Genomic DNA, 17,621 nt, shown 5'->3' on the forward strand with positions numbered 1-17,621 from the left:
TTGGGGGGTGGGGTAGATAGGCTGTGGCTTTTCCATTGTTGAAGAAAGGCACACTTCATCTTTGCAGTTAAAATTTACTTAATACACATTTCACATATGTCAGGGTTCATCTGTGGTATGGAATAGAAATTTCCAGCAGAATTTAAGTCTGCCTTTGGTTGGTGCTACAATCCTTGGGCTGGATTCTATGAACTGATTTTGCACAGCGTCTTATAAGACTGGGCCATAGGTTGCTGGGGGATCCACATCAGAGAATGCTTTATCATGTTTACTTCTTCATAATTCCATAGTGTAAGACAAACCCAGCCCAGTTCTCAGTTGCTGGCCTTTCATTGTGTGGTCATTGCCTGGATCCATTTTGTTCCTACTTCATTTAGGTTTACAACAATACCTAAAATATCCTATACTTATACACATGTGGTTACTGTTTAAAGAGGCTGTATTCAAAGCAAATGCTTTTCTAAGGTACATAAAGCAGTGCCATTTAAGCATAAAGAATCCTATTACATTACTGCAGACATACTATTTAGTCCAAGTTAGGAAAATAATATAGATTAGGTTTCTAAATTAGTATGGTTTCTGTAGTAGTAAGGAATCTGTTTATGCTGAATAGGATGATATATATTTCAACTTGTCATGAATCATTTTTGGTTGGATTTCATTGGTGAACAAGAGGTTCTCTAGTTCCTACTGACTTAGGAGGGGGGAATGGGCTGGGAATTTTACAGACACAAGTTTTGAGCTTGCAAACAGCCTTCTTGGTTCAAGTGAAATAAACTGAAAACAGCTGGACTGGAGTATGGCAAAGGAGAAAATGAATCGTGTTATTTTCAGTCTGAATTCAGATGACTCAGGTTTTTGAGCAGATACAAAAACATGAAGAGCCGGACACCTTTCACTTCATAAAAGACTATTTTGCTTACATTCTTAAATACAGTGGTACCTCGGGTTACTTATGCTTCAGGTTACATACTCCGCTAACCCAGAAATAGTACCTCGGGTTAAGAACTTTGCTTCAGGATGAGAACAGAAATCATGCTCCGGCGGTGCGGCGGCAGCAGGAGGCCCCATTAGCTAAAGTGGTGCTTCAGGTTAAGAACAGTTTCAGGTTAAGAACGGACCTCCGGAACGAATTAAGTAGTTAACCCGAGGTACCACTGTAAATACATTCAGAATAAATATATCCCACAGAATCACCTTTTACTGTCTCTCTGACCTATATGTCGTGCTGCATGGTCTTCAAATAAGCTAAAATTAGGACTCCATTCGAAATCCATTTTTTAAAAGACTATGCTATTGGAAGGAAGTCTTTTAACTAAAAACTAAACATAACTCTCCCATTACAGTCTTTTGTTGTTTGCCCCATGAATCACACCTTTACAATCATGGCTATCATTACCTCTATTTGCAGTATTCAGGCTGTGAGTACCATTGCTTATGTAGCCAAAATGTCAGCACCCATTCACAGGAGGTAGGTATCACTAGGCTTGGGAGAGCCCCAAGGTTTGCAGAAGTGCAAACTTTAGGAGACGACCCTAAGAGCAGAACCAAAAGCAGTCTAATGAGGGCTGGGCATAAATGACCATGTAATGTTGACTGTAAAGCCGGGTGGACAGCAAACTGCATTGGAGAAGGAATGGAATAGAGTTGCTGCAACTCTGAACAGAAGCACTCCATACTGCAACATTTTGTTGCAGGCCCCATTTGTCTTTATATATTTATGTTTACAAATGTATAATTTCAATATTTATATGCTTTTTAAAAATACAGTACAAACTTATGCATGCTTGTTTATAATTAATACCCATTGATATAAATGGAATTTATTCCCAGTAAGTGTGTACATGATTATTTTAGGCTACAGTTCTATGCAGTCTAAGCCATCTTGTCCAGTATTTAGATTCCCAGAGTGACCAATCAGATGTCTATGAGAAACCCACAAATAGGACATGAAAGTATCCTTGTTCTTAGTGGTGCTTCCTTCTGAATAGATGTGTAAAACATTGCACTGTTAGATTGGATTGGTTACCATGTGTGGTAAAATGCTTCACATTTACTTCTATTATCAATTGTTTTTTTAAAAAATTAATGCAAATATTAAAGTAATCATTTTCACTATCCTCCAGAAACACACAGGGAACAGCTATTTCAAATATTTATTTTGGGGGATTTTGCTGTTTCTGGAACAGTAACAGATGCAGAATTTCCCATTCCAGCAATGTAAATTTTCCCAACTGAACAGTTTGCAGGATTCCATTTTCACCCCCAAATGTGCACTCCTCCATTGTCTCCCGAGAGACAATGTCTCCCGAGATGCCACCAACACTATTTTCTAATTGCAATAGAATCAGAAGTCTGTAGCATCCACCCAGAATGGCTATAATTATGCTCTGGAACTCGCTATAATTATGCAGGGAACTTAAGGCCTAGAAGGTGGGTAAGACAAATGCATTCCTCCCAGCTTTTCTACCAGATTCTTGGGAAATTTCCTAGGCTACACCTCTTTCCCAAGCCACAGTTCCTCACTGACTTTGCTCCGCATCCTCCTTGAGTGCTTTTGCCTGACTGGAATGTGTACTTGAACTGTGATAATGCCTGGATGGAAGATGAAGAGATATGAGGAGGGAGTGTCACCACTGGCATTTGGCCTCTGAAAAGTTGCTCATAGGGAAATGCAAGCCTTGGGTTGAAAATGTAGAAGTGTCAGGACATAAATCGTATCTACTCTGCCATATCCAATATATATAATTCATATTCTGACACTGACTTCTACAGGAATCAGAAATTTCTCACAGGTTTTCAAATTGTTTTTGAAGCATATTCTACCTTGGTTTAGTACATTTAATATGCTTTTGATTTAACACTAAACATCAAATAAAGCACTTTAGTCAGATTTTCATCTCATCAATGAATAAATAGGAAACATATGTAGTCATAGCATGTGAACATTCAGTTGTAAAGTAAGACTCTTCAAGCTCAACATGAAACTGTCTGGTGCATACATATGAGGAAGAATTTGCTTTCTTTAGACAAAGATTCAATAGGATTCAAAGAAGTACAGAAATTTAATAGCTAATTTATGGCTTTCTGATATTTTTCACATGGTGATATTGCCCAGTTATCCCAGCAAGAGAGTTCAGAAAACCTCATCTAACCAATTCCCAGCTTTGATCCCTGAGCTTCTCAAAAACTATTTTTCCTCTTTCATAACAGCATATTTGAAACTCAACCCTCCCTGTCTTTGAAGATTTTGTGATAAAATTGCTTAAAGTAAAAATACCCCCCTGAACCATCCCAGAACAGCATGGGAGGTGGTGCTGAGATGAGTAGAACTCCATTCAGCCCATGATAATAAATTCAGACTCCAACCCATAGTGAAATAAATCAATAAAGTAATAGTTCTCCCTTCAACTTATTCAGAATATTTGCACTTAAATTTGTAATATCCTTCTTGTATTTGTGAAAGATGGCATTACATGATGAGTTTGTACTCTTACCATGAGCCACTCCTTGAGTCATAGGCATGAATGACAGAGGGCAGAGGCCTTCATTGGGATTGTGGGACACTGTGTCACTGGCATCTTCATTCAGCCTCCAGAGGCAAATGTGTATGTGGAGCCCACCTTTCTTGTCATAGCACAGAACCACAGAACCAGAGCAGGAAATGGCAAGGTCTCTAGAATCTCACTACAGAAGTCTGGGCCACCTGGGACAGAGTTCCACATGCAGGTTATTTCTGCTTGCAGGGCATGCAGTACCCAAGCCTACACTGGGGTTGTGAACAAGGGGAATCACATCCTGGGAAGTGTTCTCTCTCTATACTTTCCTTCTTCACCATACCTGTACTCCAGATATTCAGACTAACCAGTGCATTTTACTGGTTGTCTCAGCCTTTCTGAGATACACTCAAAACTCTTCCCAATCCCAGCTGGCAACTCTGCATCTAAAGCAAGATTGGAACCTTTTGGTGATATGAGTATATTGTATATGTGATGTGATATTTATTGTTGATCAGGGATTTCAAAGTCTCTGGGCAACACATCCAAATTTAAGACTGGGTCACTTGATTGTTTTCATGATGGCATCCTCACCATAACTCACCTAATCTAAAAAATAATAATCTCGGCAGTACCCACCACATTAGTTAATAAGACTGTTGTACATTTTTGTGATCATCATCAAAAGTGCATACAGAGAAAACATTATTTAATTACTTTGCTCTATGTAAAACAACCTGAAGAGATATACAAAGTGAAGTGCCTGTGATACTAAATTACCAGATGAAACTTTGGGTCTAAAAAGAAAAGAGAGAGGGAGTTGGAATTCATTTGTATGAGTTGGGGGAAAACAAAGTAATGAAACTCTCTCATATCACAAATATCTTCTTTGGGACAAAAAGAAAATGGGTTGCATTCCTGAAAAACTGCTCAAGCTTAAAAGCTGTTCTTGTTTCTTTCATGACAATGATGTTAGTGTTAACTTGGGCTTTTTAGACAATATCTGTTGCATAAAGGCAGGATCTAACACAGAATGCCAAGTGTTGAGGTAATTATTTTAATTTACCCAAGCTTTTCATCAAGAAAGTTTTATAGCATTATGCTGCACATAATATTCAGAAGTGCAATAAGTTGCATCCAGACTACCTGAAACTTCAGACATGGTTTGAGTTCGTCTTGATAGCAATTCCCTCCAATATTAAGGCATGTGTACATAATTTAAAAGGTACCTGAACACTCTTTAACAACAAGAAAATAAGCTCTACAAGCCTCATAAAGCTTCTTGAAGAAATGTTGAAGTTTCTTTTAGCCAAAAAAAATAGCGTTTACGATTCTAGACTATGCCAAAGTATTGATATGAAAGCAATATCAGCTCCGGGGTGGCGCCATCGGCAATGGCGGACTCCCTCTGAACTGGAGGGACCAGCTCCACGCGAAACGGGTCGTTTCCGCTACGGCGAAGCAGGGACCCTTTAAAAAAATCACAGGTGGATGAAGCCTGTGACCATGGGACTCGGCGGGCACCTTTAGCGCCCCCCCAACCCGCAAAGGAACCCATTAACGGGCTCCGAAGCGAAGAGGGGGAAGTGGCGCGGTGCTGTGAGTCAACTGCTTTTTCCGTGGAGCGAAGCTGCATAGCCGTTGCCGGAGAGCGCTGCCTTTTTCCTGGGACAATTTGGCATCTAAAGAATCACCCATGAGTACTTAAATCTTGAACAACTGGACTTTAAATAAGGACTGGCCAATAGAGAGGAATTGGACTCAAAATTTATTTCAATTTGGTACTGAAACGGGAAGGTCTAAACAGGAAGTCAGCCTTCCGTTTCTTTGTAGTCAGAATAAGCAAAGACAACGTAAACTAGAGCTTAGAAAATTACTTTTAAAGGATTGGCTTTCATCATTTAAAATCGTGGAACCCCCCTTCGGTAGCAGGAGAAGAAGGGGGATCTCTTTTTGGACTGTTTAAACCTGCAGAAGTGAGTTTAAAGTAAAGTAACTTTCCACCGTCCTGATCCTGGAGCGGAGTGTCAGGACTGACGTTTGAAGCTCATTGACCAGAGACAAATGTTTTTGACAGACAGCTAAAAGAAAAGTAATATAGTGATTCCATTGTTTCCTCTCGCATTTCAAAGGAACAAATATTGACAGAATATCTTAAAAAAGAAACTTTGTTGCTATTGTTCTTAGAAGAAAGAATAAACAGAAGTTTACCCCCTAGAGGGAGACTGCGAAATTGTAACCAATTTCAGGAGCTTGCAGCTGCTACAGATTACAATCGTGGGAAAGGACTTGTGACCTTGTAGGACAATGTTTTCAGAAGCTCTGTTGGGTGCTTTCTGTAGAATAAATGCCCTATTGGATCAGTTAAGCCAGAAGACGGATTTGATGACTAATGCGGCCAGAATTTTTGAACAGGCAGCAGGAAACTACATGGAGCCTACCCAGGAACTAAAACAGGAGTGTGCTATGACAGCACAGATGAGAGAAGAGGATGCTGCTGAATCCTGGGTGCCAAAAATGGAGGGAGTTGCGGCCCTGCAGGAATATGGGCCTTTGGATTTGATAAACGAATTTGGAAAAAAACAGATTTGGAAAGATAAAGTTTGGTTTGGTTTGGAAATGGGGGGTTGGATTGACCCTCCCATGCAGGGATGTTTGGACTTTCTGAGTCTGGTAATGGGCCGTCAGATGTTTGGAGCTGTGGGGGCTCTTAATTTTGGAGGGAATCTGAAACAGGTGTTTAAATATTACATGGAGTTTAGTCTGGACTATGGAAATGGGGCTGATCTGCTGAAAAGGGTCAAAAACATTACTAAGATGGAGTTCCCACGAGTGAAAGGAAAATATGAAGAAGAGTCGCGGAAGGGACATGGAAGAGACTTGAGGGCCTCGGATATAAGGATACCAGGTTAATGCGCTAGATTAATGGGACAAAAAGGACTGACAAAATCCGGGACCAGGAGGAAGGGATGCTGGATGAAGATTGGATTATTTTACTCTCTTTTTTTTTCTTTCATCATTAGGACTGTTTTAAAATAATTGATGAATGTTAGGAAAATGTTGAAATGGAACTACTTGGTTCTAGTAAAAAATTTTAAAGAATTAGGTTAATGATATGGTTATGAGAAGTTGGTAAAAATAAGATTTAAGTTTTAAGTTTTAAGGTTTGTTATAAGACAAGATGAAAATAGATTAAGGTAATGTAAGGACAAAATATTATGAACTATGGAAAGGATTTGCAGTGATAATTATTAACCAGGATACAAGAAAGGGGAGGAGGAGGAGGTCAAAGAAAGAAGGTAATGAAAGTTGAAAATTTGAGAATGATGGATGTATTTTTTCTTTCTATTTTTCTGTTTTGTCTTTTTTTATAATTAAAAAAAACTTTAATAAATATTATTTTTAAAAAATGAAAGCAATATCAGCATCTCAAATGTGTTTTAATAGTTGTGCTCTTATGATTGCCTTTATATTTGTAAGCCACTTTGAGCAATTCCTTTGTGGAGGGGGAAAGTGGAATATAAGTTCTATGGGAAGCTGAGTTTAAAAGGCCCAGTACACAAATTTTCATGGCCCTCTGGTGGCTATGATGGCTCATTTACCAGAAGTAATGTATTTAGCATTAACTCTGGAAGTATATAAGGACACGGGTGGCAATGTGGGTTAAACCACAGAGCCTAGGATTTGCCGATCAGAAGGTTGGCAGTTCGAATCCCCGTGACGGGGTGAGCTCCCGTTGCTTGGTCCCTGCTCCTGCCAACCTAGCAGTTCGAAAGATGTTTCCGTGCGCTGCTCTGGTTCGCCAGAAGCGGCTTAGTCATGCTGGCCACATGACGTGGAAGCCGTACGCCGGCTCCCTCGGCCAATAAAGCAAGATGAGCGCCACAACCCCAGAGTCGGCCACGACTGAACCTAATGGTCAGGGGTCCCTTTACCTTTACCTGGAAGTATATACTCGATTCTGACCAAAGTAAGCCTCCTAATATATAGTTTGTTCTAGGACTAAACTAAGCCTACCCCACATCTTCAAAGCTCTCTTCTGAACCACTTCTAATTTGCCAGTCTTGAAAATGCATTACTACTTTTTAAAATGTTCTAGAGAACAGTGTTGTTTCCCACAAATATCTGAAGTTTCAGTACATGTCGTAGTACAGTCTTCTTACGTAAATTTGGCATAGTGTTTCTGCAGCTATTTAAAAGCAGCCTACAGAATCTCATTTTGGGTTGGGAGGGGGAACCCTCCTTTTGTCCAGTGCACTTAAGCCTTGAACAGGAATGTGTACATAAACAACATTTTAGAATAGTTTCATACCAAGTTGATGAATATTATACCCAGCCTCTGAAGTGCTGCACTAAGGGCATTGAAAAGCATTCCTGTGCCATATCTCTGTTTTGGTTGTTAGGCAACTTGTACAACAATAGTATCTCTTTCAGTTATTTCTGCCATTTATTGTCCTCTGCATGAATACACTTAGTGTCAAAAGAAGTCAAAAGTATCTTTCATTTGGAAAGACATCATGTGACAGCCCTTTTGAGAAAGTTTTGTTATATTTACAACTGTGAGAGATACAAGTAACTTCAAGCCCTGACTATAGGATGCCATATTTCTATTAAGAGTATGAAAGGAAGGACTACTCTCGTTTTCCTTGTCCTTTTAAAGCAGTGAATAATATAGAGAATGATGGTTGGCTCAGTTCTGTTCACTAACTCCTCAGTAACCATCTTGCCCAGTGAATCCATGCATATTTGCAATGAAGACATAAGGGATGTTTCCAGCTGAGGGTGTTAGCTCGCAAATAGGCTGTTTTGAAGCAGATTAAGTTTTTATGTGTGCACAGTTTGCCACATCAGTTACCGATAGTTTAACTGTAACCTATCTCACACAGTTATTGTGATACTAAAATGTGGAGAGGGGAAACTATGTGTGCTATCTGAAAGAAAGGGGAACAGAACAGAAGTGGACAATGGCTGGTGAGACAACTGGGGAATACGGTAACTCCTTGGGGAAGTGGCCTTCCTTCCTGAGAAAGAGTCTTTTATAAAAACTTTTATAATAGCAACTGGAACCTTGGCTGATGATATAGTATATTTCCTTCCAAATAATACTAATGTATTGTTATATATAATTTTTAAAAACCACAATTATTATCAAGGGATTTTTCTGAGTCAGTAAACTGGGTAAGTACTATCATTTGTGTCTGTCCCAAGAGCATGGGAAAAGACATGAAAAAAATTCTAAACTTCTTGGCACCAGTATCTTAACTCTTCCCAACCACAAATTGGATCTTAATTCTTCTTCCACCCCACCCCACCCAATACAGCTATATTTTGTACATTCTTGTGACTAATTAGCATTTAAACTGACAGAACCTAGGCTAATATATATTTTTGAAGTTATCTATCAGATAAACGATGCTCTAGTAGGTTAAAAACTTTCGATTTTAATCTACAACAGCCTAACACAGCCACACTTCTGGAATCTGCTAATGCAGTGGAACACAGAAGTTTGTATGAACACCAGTCTTAATTATTAAGCATAAGAATGCTAGGCATGGAACAGCCCTTGAAATCCAAGATAACCAACAAGGATTAATGAACCTATAAGGTCTGGTTTTTAATCTAACAAGCAATGCTTACTTCAGATTATTTACAGTTAACCCTTTTCAGTGAGTCCAGCCTCATTGGATGTTCCATGGGTAGGAAAGCCTTGGCTCTGAGGATTGGCACCTCTGCACATTTGTTGCATCTGTGAGATAGTAAGGTAACCTACTACCAACACTGTGTTTCAAAGTTGAAGAAACAGCACATCAATAGAATGGGTTATAGAATTTCATAATATGGCTTTCCATTAAGGAAATAAATAATGGAGAGTCTTGTGATACCTTGAAAACTAACATATCTAAATAGGGCATAATTGATTGTGCATGAAGTGTCACCTTCAGTTGCAGGTAAAATGAGGGTTGCACTCCATTCATCTGATGTAGGGGACTCTAGTCCATAAAAGTTTATGTCATATTAAATTATTTTGTTAATCTTTAAGGTGCCAAAAGACTTATTGTTGTTTTTCCAACAAACTAACACAGCTTCCCCTTGGAAATTAAAGGAATTGTGTCTGTAAATGTGTGTTATTTTCTGTAGCTTATAAAATTCTCGGTGGTGGTGGTGTCTACATTTAATATTTTCCATGTGCTATATACTAAACAATCCTCTAGTCTGCTCTATGAAAAACTGCTGACTATGTAATTGTATTTAAGCTATAACATTCATGTTTTTTAATTTACATTCTTTGTTCAGATGATTTTAATTTAAAAGTCCTTGAGGTTTAAGTCTTAATCCATCACTTTTTCCAGTAAAAGTCACACAAACCCTATGTGTGCTGTTTCTTTCTTGTTTTGTATTGCTGTTTCAGTAGCTACATTTGTTGCGACATGTTAAATTTAAATTTGTGGTACAGAGCTTAAGTAGTCAAATTTCAGATCGCTTTTCTTTGATTCTAATATGTCATGATGACAGCAATAGCACATGGACTGCAAATAATCACACAGCATTCCCATTACAAAATGCTAAATTGTGGTGAAGGGGTGTGACCTGAAAAAGTGATTAATGGATCTTTAACTTTTTCAGACCATAGCACTATAGGAATTAAGAAGTCCTTTTGTACTATCACTTTGCTGTTCCATCCACTTTCTGATGAGATTTTCTGTGCTGAAAAGAATGTGATATACAACTTCCCATAGATATTGACCATAATCCAGCAAAGATTATGTGGATATAAACCTGGTGTAAAAAAATTATGAAATAAGTATACTTCCAAAAAAATTACTACATTTTTATCTGGCCTTTCTTCTATCAAGGAACCCAATGTGATGTGATTTGCCAATCACATCACCAAGGACCCAAAGTATACACGTAAATTCCAGGTGCTTTTCTATCTTGCTTGCTCATCTTCAGCAAGATGGTGGCTTTGTGTGCCTCCAGAATATACCCTGGGATTATGTTACAATTATGCAAAAATCTCCAACTCAATAGATTCTACATTTTTCACAACTTTTATGTTGGGAGTGGGAGAGGCACAAAGGTAATAAAAAATAAAAAATAAACTAGTAAGTACAAACTAAAGTTCTTACTCAGTCAGTTTGGTTTTGGCATCTGTTGTAGCTGACAGTGCTTGTGAGACTTGGAAAACAATTCCAGACAGGGCAGTTACTTAATGTTTCTAAAATCCCAGGAACATCCATTTAAACTCTTAACTTGCTACAAAGTATAACCAGATCCTGGAAAAATAATGGATTTTCAAATGAAGTGAAGTGTTTGGTTCAACCAAAAATACTTTCCATTTCCTCATCTACTCCAATAACAAAAACGGGGTACATTCTGAGGTGTCTGACATGCACTTTTTTTAACCCAGCTGAGTTGTAGAATGAATCAGTTGCCTACCCTTTAAAAAGTCCTTGAAACTGTAATACAATTGGCACTGAAACTAGAGAAACATATTTTTCATGGATTGTGAAGCATTCACAGTGTTGTTTTTAAAGTTTAGCTTCCCATTTCTCCTTTATTTAGTTAGGTCACAGATTTATTGGATGGAAAATTTCCCTTTAATTTAGGGGTGGCTAATCTTGGCCATCCAGCTGTTACTAGACTCAAACTCCCATCAGCCCCAGCCAGCATGGGCTGCAGCCCAGCAACATCTGGCAAGCCAAAGGTTAACCACCTCTGTTTTAAGCAAAGTCCAGTCCACTGTAAGATCAATGCGATTGAAAGGGATTAGGAAAGTGTTCTCATCTACCTAAGTGGAGTTGTTCAACAGAGGCCTGCATGCCTTCACACATATGACAGCTGAGTCTAACTTTGGAAAGCAGTCTCTGTTGATGATTCTTCTCCATCGCCCTTCTTCTGGTTGTTCTGCATCTGCAGAGGGGGGTGAATATAGGTGATCATTTACCAAATGATAATTGACCACACTGTATGTGACCACCAGTCATCTGTATTCTCCTGACAAGATTATGAGTCGCCACTTTCCAGAAGAGTACACACTTACCAGATATCCCTTGTGTGTACACCATGATAAGTTATTACTCAGCTATTTGCTTTCAGCAGTCTATATAAGAGGAAGGACACCCAACCACATGTCCCACATCAAGCTTATAAGCAGTCTGCTCTAATTACTGGATATCAGTTTTAGGCTTTCAGTTTGGGTGAGTGAGAAAATAATATACACCGCCTGAAAATGCTTTCTCCTGGCACTAGCAAAATGTTTAGAACATTATTTTTATAGCTAGGTGTTCCTAGAGCATCCAGGAGTTTAAGAGCCAGAGCCTAATAAGTTAAATTAGCAATAAGTTAAATTAGTTGTTGCTCAATAGTATTATTGTCTCAACAGCAGCTAGTGGAAGGTAGGTGAGAAGAGAATATGCAGCTTCTGCAGACTGTATCACATCTTCTGAAAGGGAACAAGAAATTGAGGACAGTTACATGAGATCTGGAACAAGCTCTAGGTAGGTTGTCCAGGCCGAGACCTAAAAGCATCTAGGGGTGGCTTTTCCAACTACAGCGTTGCAATGACTGATATGTCTTCTTTCAGAATCACATTTTCTATGCTGACAGGAGAACTTCACTAGGTACAGGTCTTCCCATCAACTTGCAGTGATGGATAAAGATGGACATCATAGAAGTCTCCGTTCTATGCAGACCTTAAAAGGGCAGGATCTCTCTCAAAACTGAGTTTCAAAAGTTGTTTGGAACAAATATGCATACCACAGCTGGGTTTGTCTGTGTGCTAAACTGAAACATCTGTCTTATTGGAAATCTTCAATTCTGTTTAATCAAATATGGACTACAGATATTTCTTTGTTATCTCCCAAAGGTGTAGAAACATTAAAAGATGAGTGATTGCTTTTCACCTTGGATATGAAAGTTTTTCCATTCCTGTGAGGAAATCCTAACACAATCATATATTTTTATCCAGGACTTCTAAGAATGGAGGTTGTCAACATGTGAATCTCTGTCTCTGTTGAAAAATGCCCTGTGAATATTCTAGATCTTTTTGTTGGGGAATCCATTTCCTTTGTCTTAGGAACATGTCAAGGAAGTTGAAGTTGCAAAAAGCATCCAAAGTAACCAATGTCTGAAAGCTGTAGCTAGGTTTTTAGTTATTTATGGCTTATGCCCAGGACTTGGTGTGAGATGTAAGTGCTATTAAACTAATAATGACCCCAGTGCTATCAAGTTCAACACATATTTATGTGGGGAAATTGCCAAGGAAGTCCAGTAACTTTTGAGTTCAGAAAAGGAAGCTTCCCAAAAATGACGGGATTGGTAAAAAGGAAGCTGAAAGGGAAAGTGAAGCAGGTCAAATTTCTCTGTAATTCTTGCTAGATACTCTACTCAGCTAGAATGTATACTGCAGACCAGGGCCACAAAGAGTAAAGGGAGCTATCTGGGCACAATAAGGCTTCCTTTGAAAAATAGAAGTTTTGTCTAAATGTAGGGAATAAAAAGAAATACAAACTTTGACAAAACAAATGAAAACAGACAATAAGGAATGCTGTGAAAAAGTACATAGAAGTTTTCAGTCTCTCATGATAGCAGAAGCTGAGGTCATCCAGTGAAGCTGTACGTTGGAAATTTCAGGACAGTTAACAGGAAATACAGTGCACTGTTACTGTGGAATTCATTCTTAAATATGTTATGATTTACATCAACCTGAATGGCTTTAAAAGAGATTTAGGCAAATTCATGGAGGATAAGGCTACCAGTGGCTACCAGTCATAATTTACAAAGAAAACATTTAAATAGCTACCTTTCTACCGGTAGGACTGGGAGGGGGCATGGGCGTGGCCAGGATTTTTGGTAGGGGGCAGGCTTTTGTTAGGGCGGCAGAACCTCAGATAGCATTGGGTGGGCACAGGAAGGAAACAAGGTCTGAAGGGGAAAAATATACAGCCCTTCATCAAAAGATCTCAGGGAAGTTCACAGAATAAAATACAAGATAAAAAACAGCTTGGTCCAGCAGGACTTGATGCAGCAAGACTTATTCAGTGGTTGACTACAGGCCCTCAGCTGAGATACCAGCCAAAAAAAAAATGCTATCCTTCTTTCCTTCCTTTGATCCTTGTTCTTTTCTTTAACCATCCAGTTTGTTCCGTACTGGAATAAGATTTCTGAGAAAACCATTGTGGGTTGTTGTGGGTTCCCTTTCTTTGTCTGCCCTTCACCTTCCTTTGCCAGCTCAGTTGCTGACCATTCAAGTTAAGGTTGGAAAACATTTGAGAAAACCCTTCTTTTTATATTCATTGTTTGAGGAAGTCTAGCATTTTATTTGCCTACAGCCTTTGCAAAAATAGTCTGTGTTGTCAGTGGAAGTTTCTGTAAGCAAATTCCAAACACTGGGGGTTCTATAGAAGACTCTGCCGAGGAGGAAACTCCTCATGTACTGGAAAAGTCCAGTACATAAACACCTCTAGATCATGACCCAAATCTGCTGACTTAAGTAACCACAATTTGAATATGTCACAAAATCATATGCATACTGCAGTTTGCTGTGTTTTATTGGGAAGAGGGAAGGGTGGACTTCCCTGGGCCTAGGTACTGAGCATCATAATTTTGCATCATAATCTTCCATGCTTTTCTCACTGTAGTAAAATACCATACTAATTATCTGCCTTTTTTGTAATAAATCTCTTGTCACTACTCAGTTCAGTGCAAGATCTTTTGTTTTTCTTGTTCATATGGATTCCAGCAGCAAGGTCCGCACATTACACTGAGATCGCAGTTTAATGTATTGTATTCCCAAGCAACAATAAAAGGGAGCATGTGGTAGCCATTTCTGTTTGCCAGATGTAGATAGGATCTTGCAAAATGATTTGTCTCCAGTGCACTTCAAAGAAACATCCTGACCCTTTATCACTACCATTTATTCTCTTCCTGCTTTGATCTGTGTAAACTAATTTAAACTAGTTTCTTTTCACATTTCACAAGATTTCTTACTCTGTAAACCAGCCAAATATCAAGCAGGAAGAAAGTGGTTGGTTGGTTGGTTTGTTTGTAATGTGGGTTGGTTTTTTTTTGTAAACACATCATAGCAATTTGAGGATCTTCAGCTTAGATCATGCTTATTAATGGAGCAGTTACTCAGGAATAATAGCTCCAGTGATCACTTCAGTTTGTTTGTTTATATTTGTTTATATGATCAGGATATAAATCCAAGTACTGTACAGTGTAAAGAAAAGGATCCAATTCAAAGTTCTCTGCAAGCATGGTAAACTGAAAGTGATCTAATACACACACAAGTAATTATATGAGAATTCGTTTCATGACACTCATATAAAGTTCCCTGTAGAAGTATTTGCTTCCTCTTACTTGGACACAAAATAAAGAATAATGGAAAGGGTTTTTTTATCATAGCAGAAACAGTCTGCTGTACTTGGACTTTTTTCCAGTGAATGTGGGTGTATGGTAATATTTATTTATACATACATATGTTACCGGAAAATCCGAGGGCTCCCTTGGACAAAATCAAGACACCAACCAGAGCAACTTTGAAGCAAATCAGCAGCCTGTAGGCCCGGTCCTTATTGAAGAAAGACTGTCGCGACAGGACTCCCACCGCCCACAAGGTGAAGCAAGATGGAAGCCCAGAACAAAAGAAGACACCAACTTTTATTAGCTCCTAATCCCCTAAGCTACACCCCTAGAAATACATCATATTTACATCATGACTATATTAAAAACAGGAGGAGTCGAGGAGGGGCTGCACAGGTAATCTGAGTACCCTGACACCTGGCCGGAGCCCCTTCTCTTCCCCCACATGAGTCATTTTCAGGAAACAAAGAGAAAAGGCGCAGTTTCCTGCCCCCTGAGGGGAATCCGGTCACGGTCCTTTTGTCAGAGTCTGTGTGGAATACACTAATGTATGTAGTCTGTTGTGTCCTTGATAGTCTTTTGTCTGAGCCCATCAAGATGACTATCAAGGTTGTCATGCCAACTGGGAAGGGCCGCAGAGTACGTGACTGCTCGGTCAAGGGATTATGGCTGACTAGTATCAGGCCACCCCCCCCCTTTGATAGTCCTTGTAATATGAAGCAAAATAAAAGTGGTCCGGTGAAAATCCGATGTACGGCTGATTTATGGTGAATTTATGAAGAATACTGTCCTTGAAGTTCAAAGCACTTTCGCCTTCCGGAAGCGGCTTGCAACATTTTGATTAAATCAGTCACGGTCAATTGAACTCGGAAACTTTGTATTGAGAGCTGTCAAAGACAGAGAAACGAGCGCCTGCTGCCTGCAGTACCTGCGTGGCCGCCGCAAGGGGCGCTTTCGGTAACGCTAATTGGCTGAAGCGGCAGCCGATTGACCCGGAGTTCAGGCGGCTGGTCTACCCATAATAAAGATAGGGCGAGGTGGAGCGTTACGGGAAAATACATGAAAATAAAGGGGTTCTGTGAGGAGCTGTCAAGCTAGCGCTTCCTTATTTACGGAAGGCTTTTTTTAGGGGATGCCCCTCTAGAAGGGGCATCTCCAGGCTCGGGAAGGTGGGAGGTGTGCATGTGGTGCTTGTGCATTACGATGTAATGAAGGGGGGGGTCTCCTGCTACACATACATACCCCACCCACTCTGGGCGGCTCCCAACAGAATATTAATAAAAAAGCGACAACATTAAAAACTTCCCTAAATAGGGCTGCCTTCAGCCCTATCTTAAAGTCAGATAGTTGTTTTTATATTGTTAAATCCAGACTTGGTGAGAGTGGAAATCCACTAACTGAACAACTCTGTTGGAGGAAAAGTGGGGAGGCCATATTTGCCAATTTCCCTACAGCCCCCAATGCCCAACTAAAAGCTGCTACAGAGGGTTGTGGGGAGGCCATACCAGAGGGTTGCACGAGGCACTGGCAAAAAATCACCTTGTCTCATTATGTCCAACCCATAAGAATTTTTCTTCAAGTGGTCTTTTGTGCAATCACAATTGTTGTATCATCATCCGTGCACACTACACCTTACCCATCAGAAGGCCTTCAGAAGGCACAGATGCCTTGGAGAACTATATTTCACAAATACCTGCTGCCTCGGATCATCCTAAGTCCTGGAGAGGGAGGCCTCATAAAGAGGCTTCCAAAGAGATGTTCCTTCTCACTACCAGGCTGAATCTATGTTCAGTCTAGAAAGATCATAACTTGGTGGTAGACCACATGCTATGCATACTGAAAGATGCAGGTTCATTTCCTGGCATCTTCAATAAAAGGAATAAGGTAGCAGATAACAGGGAAGACTCCTGCCTGATACTCTGGAGATAAAGCACCGGTCAGATGAGACAGTAATGGAATAGATGGACAAGCAGTCTAAGCTGGCTTATCACAACTTTCCTACATTGCACTTATGTTCAGAATTGTATTTATTTACTAGATGTAAATAACTCCTTTTCAACTGGAGTCCTCAGAACAGCTTACAACTTTTATGAAATGCAAATTGATATGTAAAAAGCCAAACAAAATGAGTGCATCTGGAGCAGGCATCTGATGTCTGTCTCCTCCTTGTATCTTCTCACAGGGCAGTTGGTACCAGGTGGCCTGGAAGGCAGGGAGGCCGCCTGCAGCAGGGACCCCATCTTCCCCTGCCTCCCAACAGAGAAGCTGGCATTAGGACTTAGATGTAGATCTTTTGCTATGCTAGCCCTAGCCTCTCTGTCTTCAGCAATTTTTCAGAACATATGCAAGTATAATAATTACCTGAAAATCACAATTGTTGGATTATCATCAGTGTCCAGAGTCTACTCAATATTACTTCATATTGAATCTCAACTCATGTATACTTCCGGGGGGGGGGGGGCAGGCAGGCTGTAACTAATATTTGGCTTATCAGTAGGATTGTACCTATTAATATCTTTACAGACTGGCTATAGTATTGTCTTTTTTTACATTTAATAGAACAAGTATCCTGATGTTGTAGTACTTCCCGAAGGATCATCTGGAGATTACATGATCTTAAGAAGTGCTAACCTTCCTGGGTAAGGAAGCTTTATGATACACATTAATGAAAGTTGTTGATGAATGGTCATAGTTATAAATTATAAGTGGAATTTATTTATTTATTCTGTTTACAGCCTTTCCTTCCTTCCAAAGGAGGCC

General features: G+C 39.6%; 1 protein-coding gene across 2 annotated transcripts in view; it reads left to right on the top strand.

The window, feature by feature from the left end:
* The window catches only part of CENPP (centromere protein P), a 163,452-nt gene that overhangs the window by 142,210 nt on the left and 3,621 nt on the right, over positions 1-17,621 (top strand). For both annotated transcript variants that reach the window (XM_083603564.1, XM_083603563.1), the window contains exon 7: positions 17,421-17,500. In XM_083603564.1, the coding sequence (XP_083459690.1) occupies positions 17,421-17,500 (80 nt within the window). The remainder of the gene's footprint in view (positions 1-17,420; positions 17,501-17,621) is intronic.

The sequence above is a fragment of the Podarcis filfolensis genome (assembly GCF_964270895.1).
Source record: "Podarcis filfolensis genome assembly, chromosome: 2".
Classification (NCBI taxonomy): Eukaryota; Metazoa; Chordata; class Lepidosauria; order Squamata; family Lacertidae; genus Podarcis; species Podarcis filfolensis.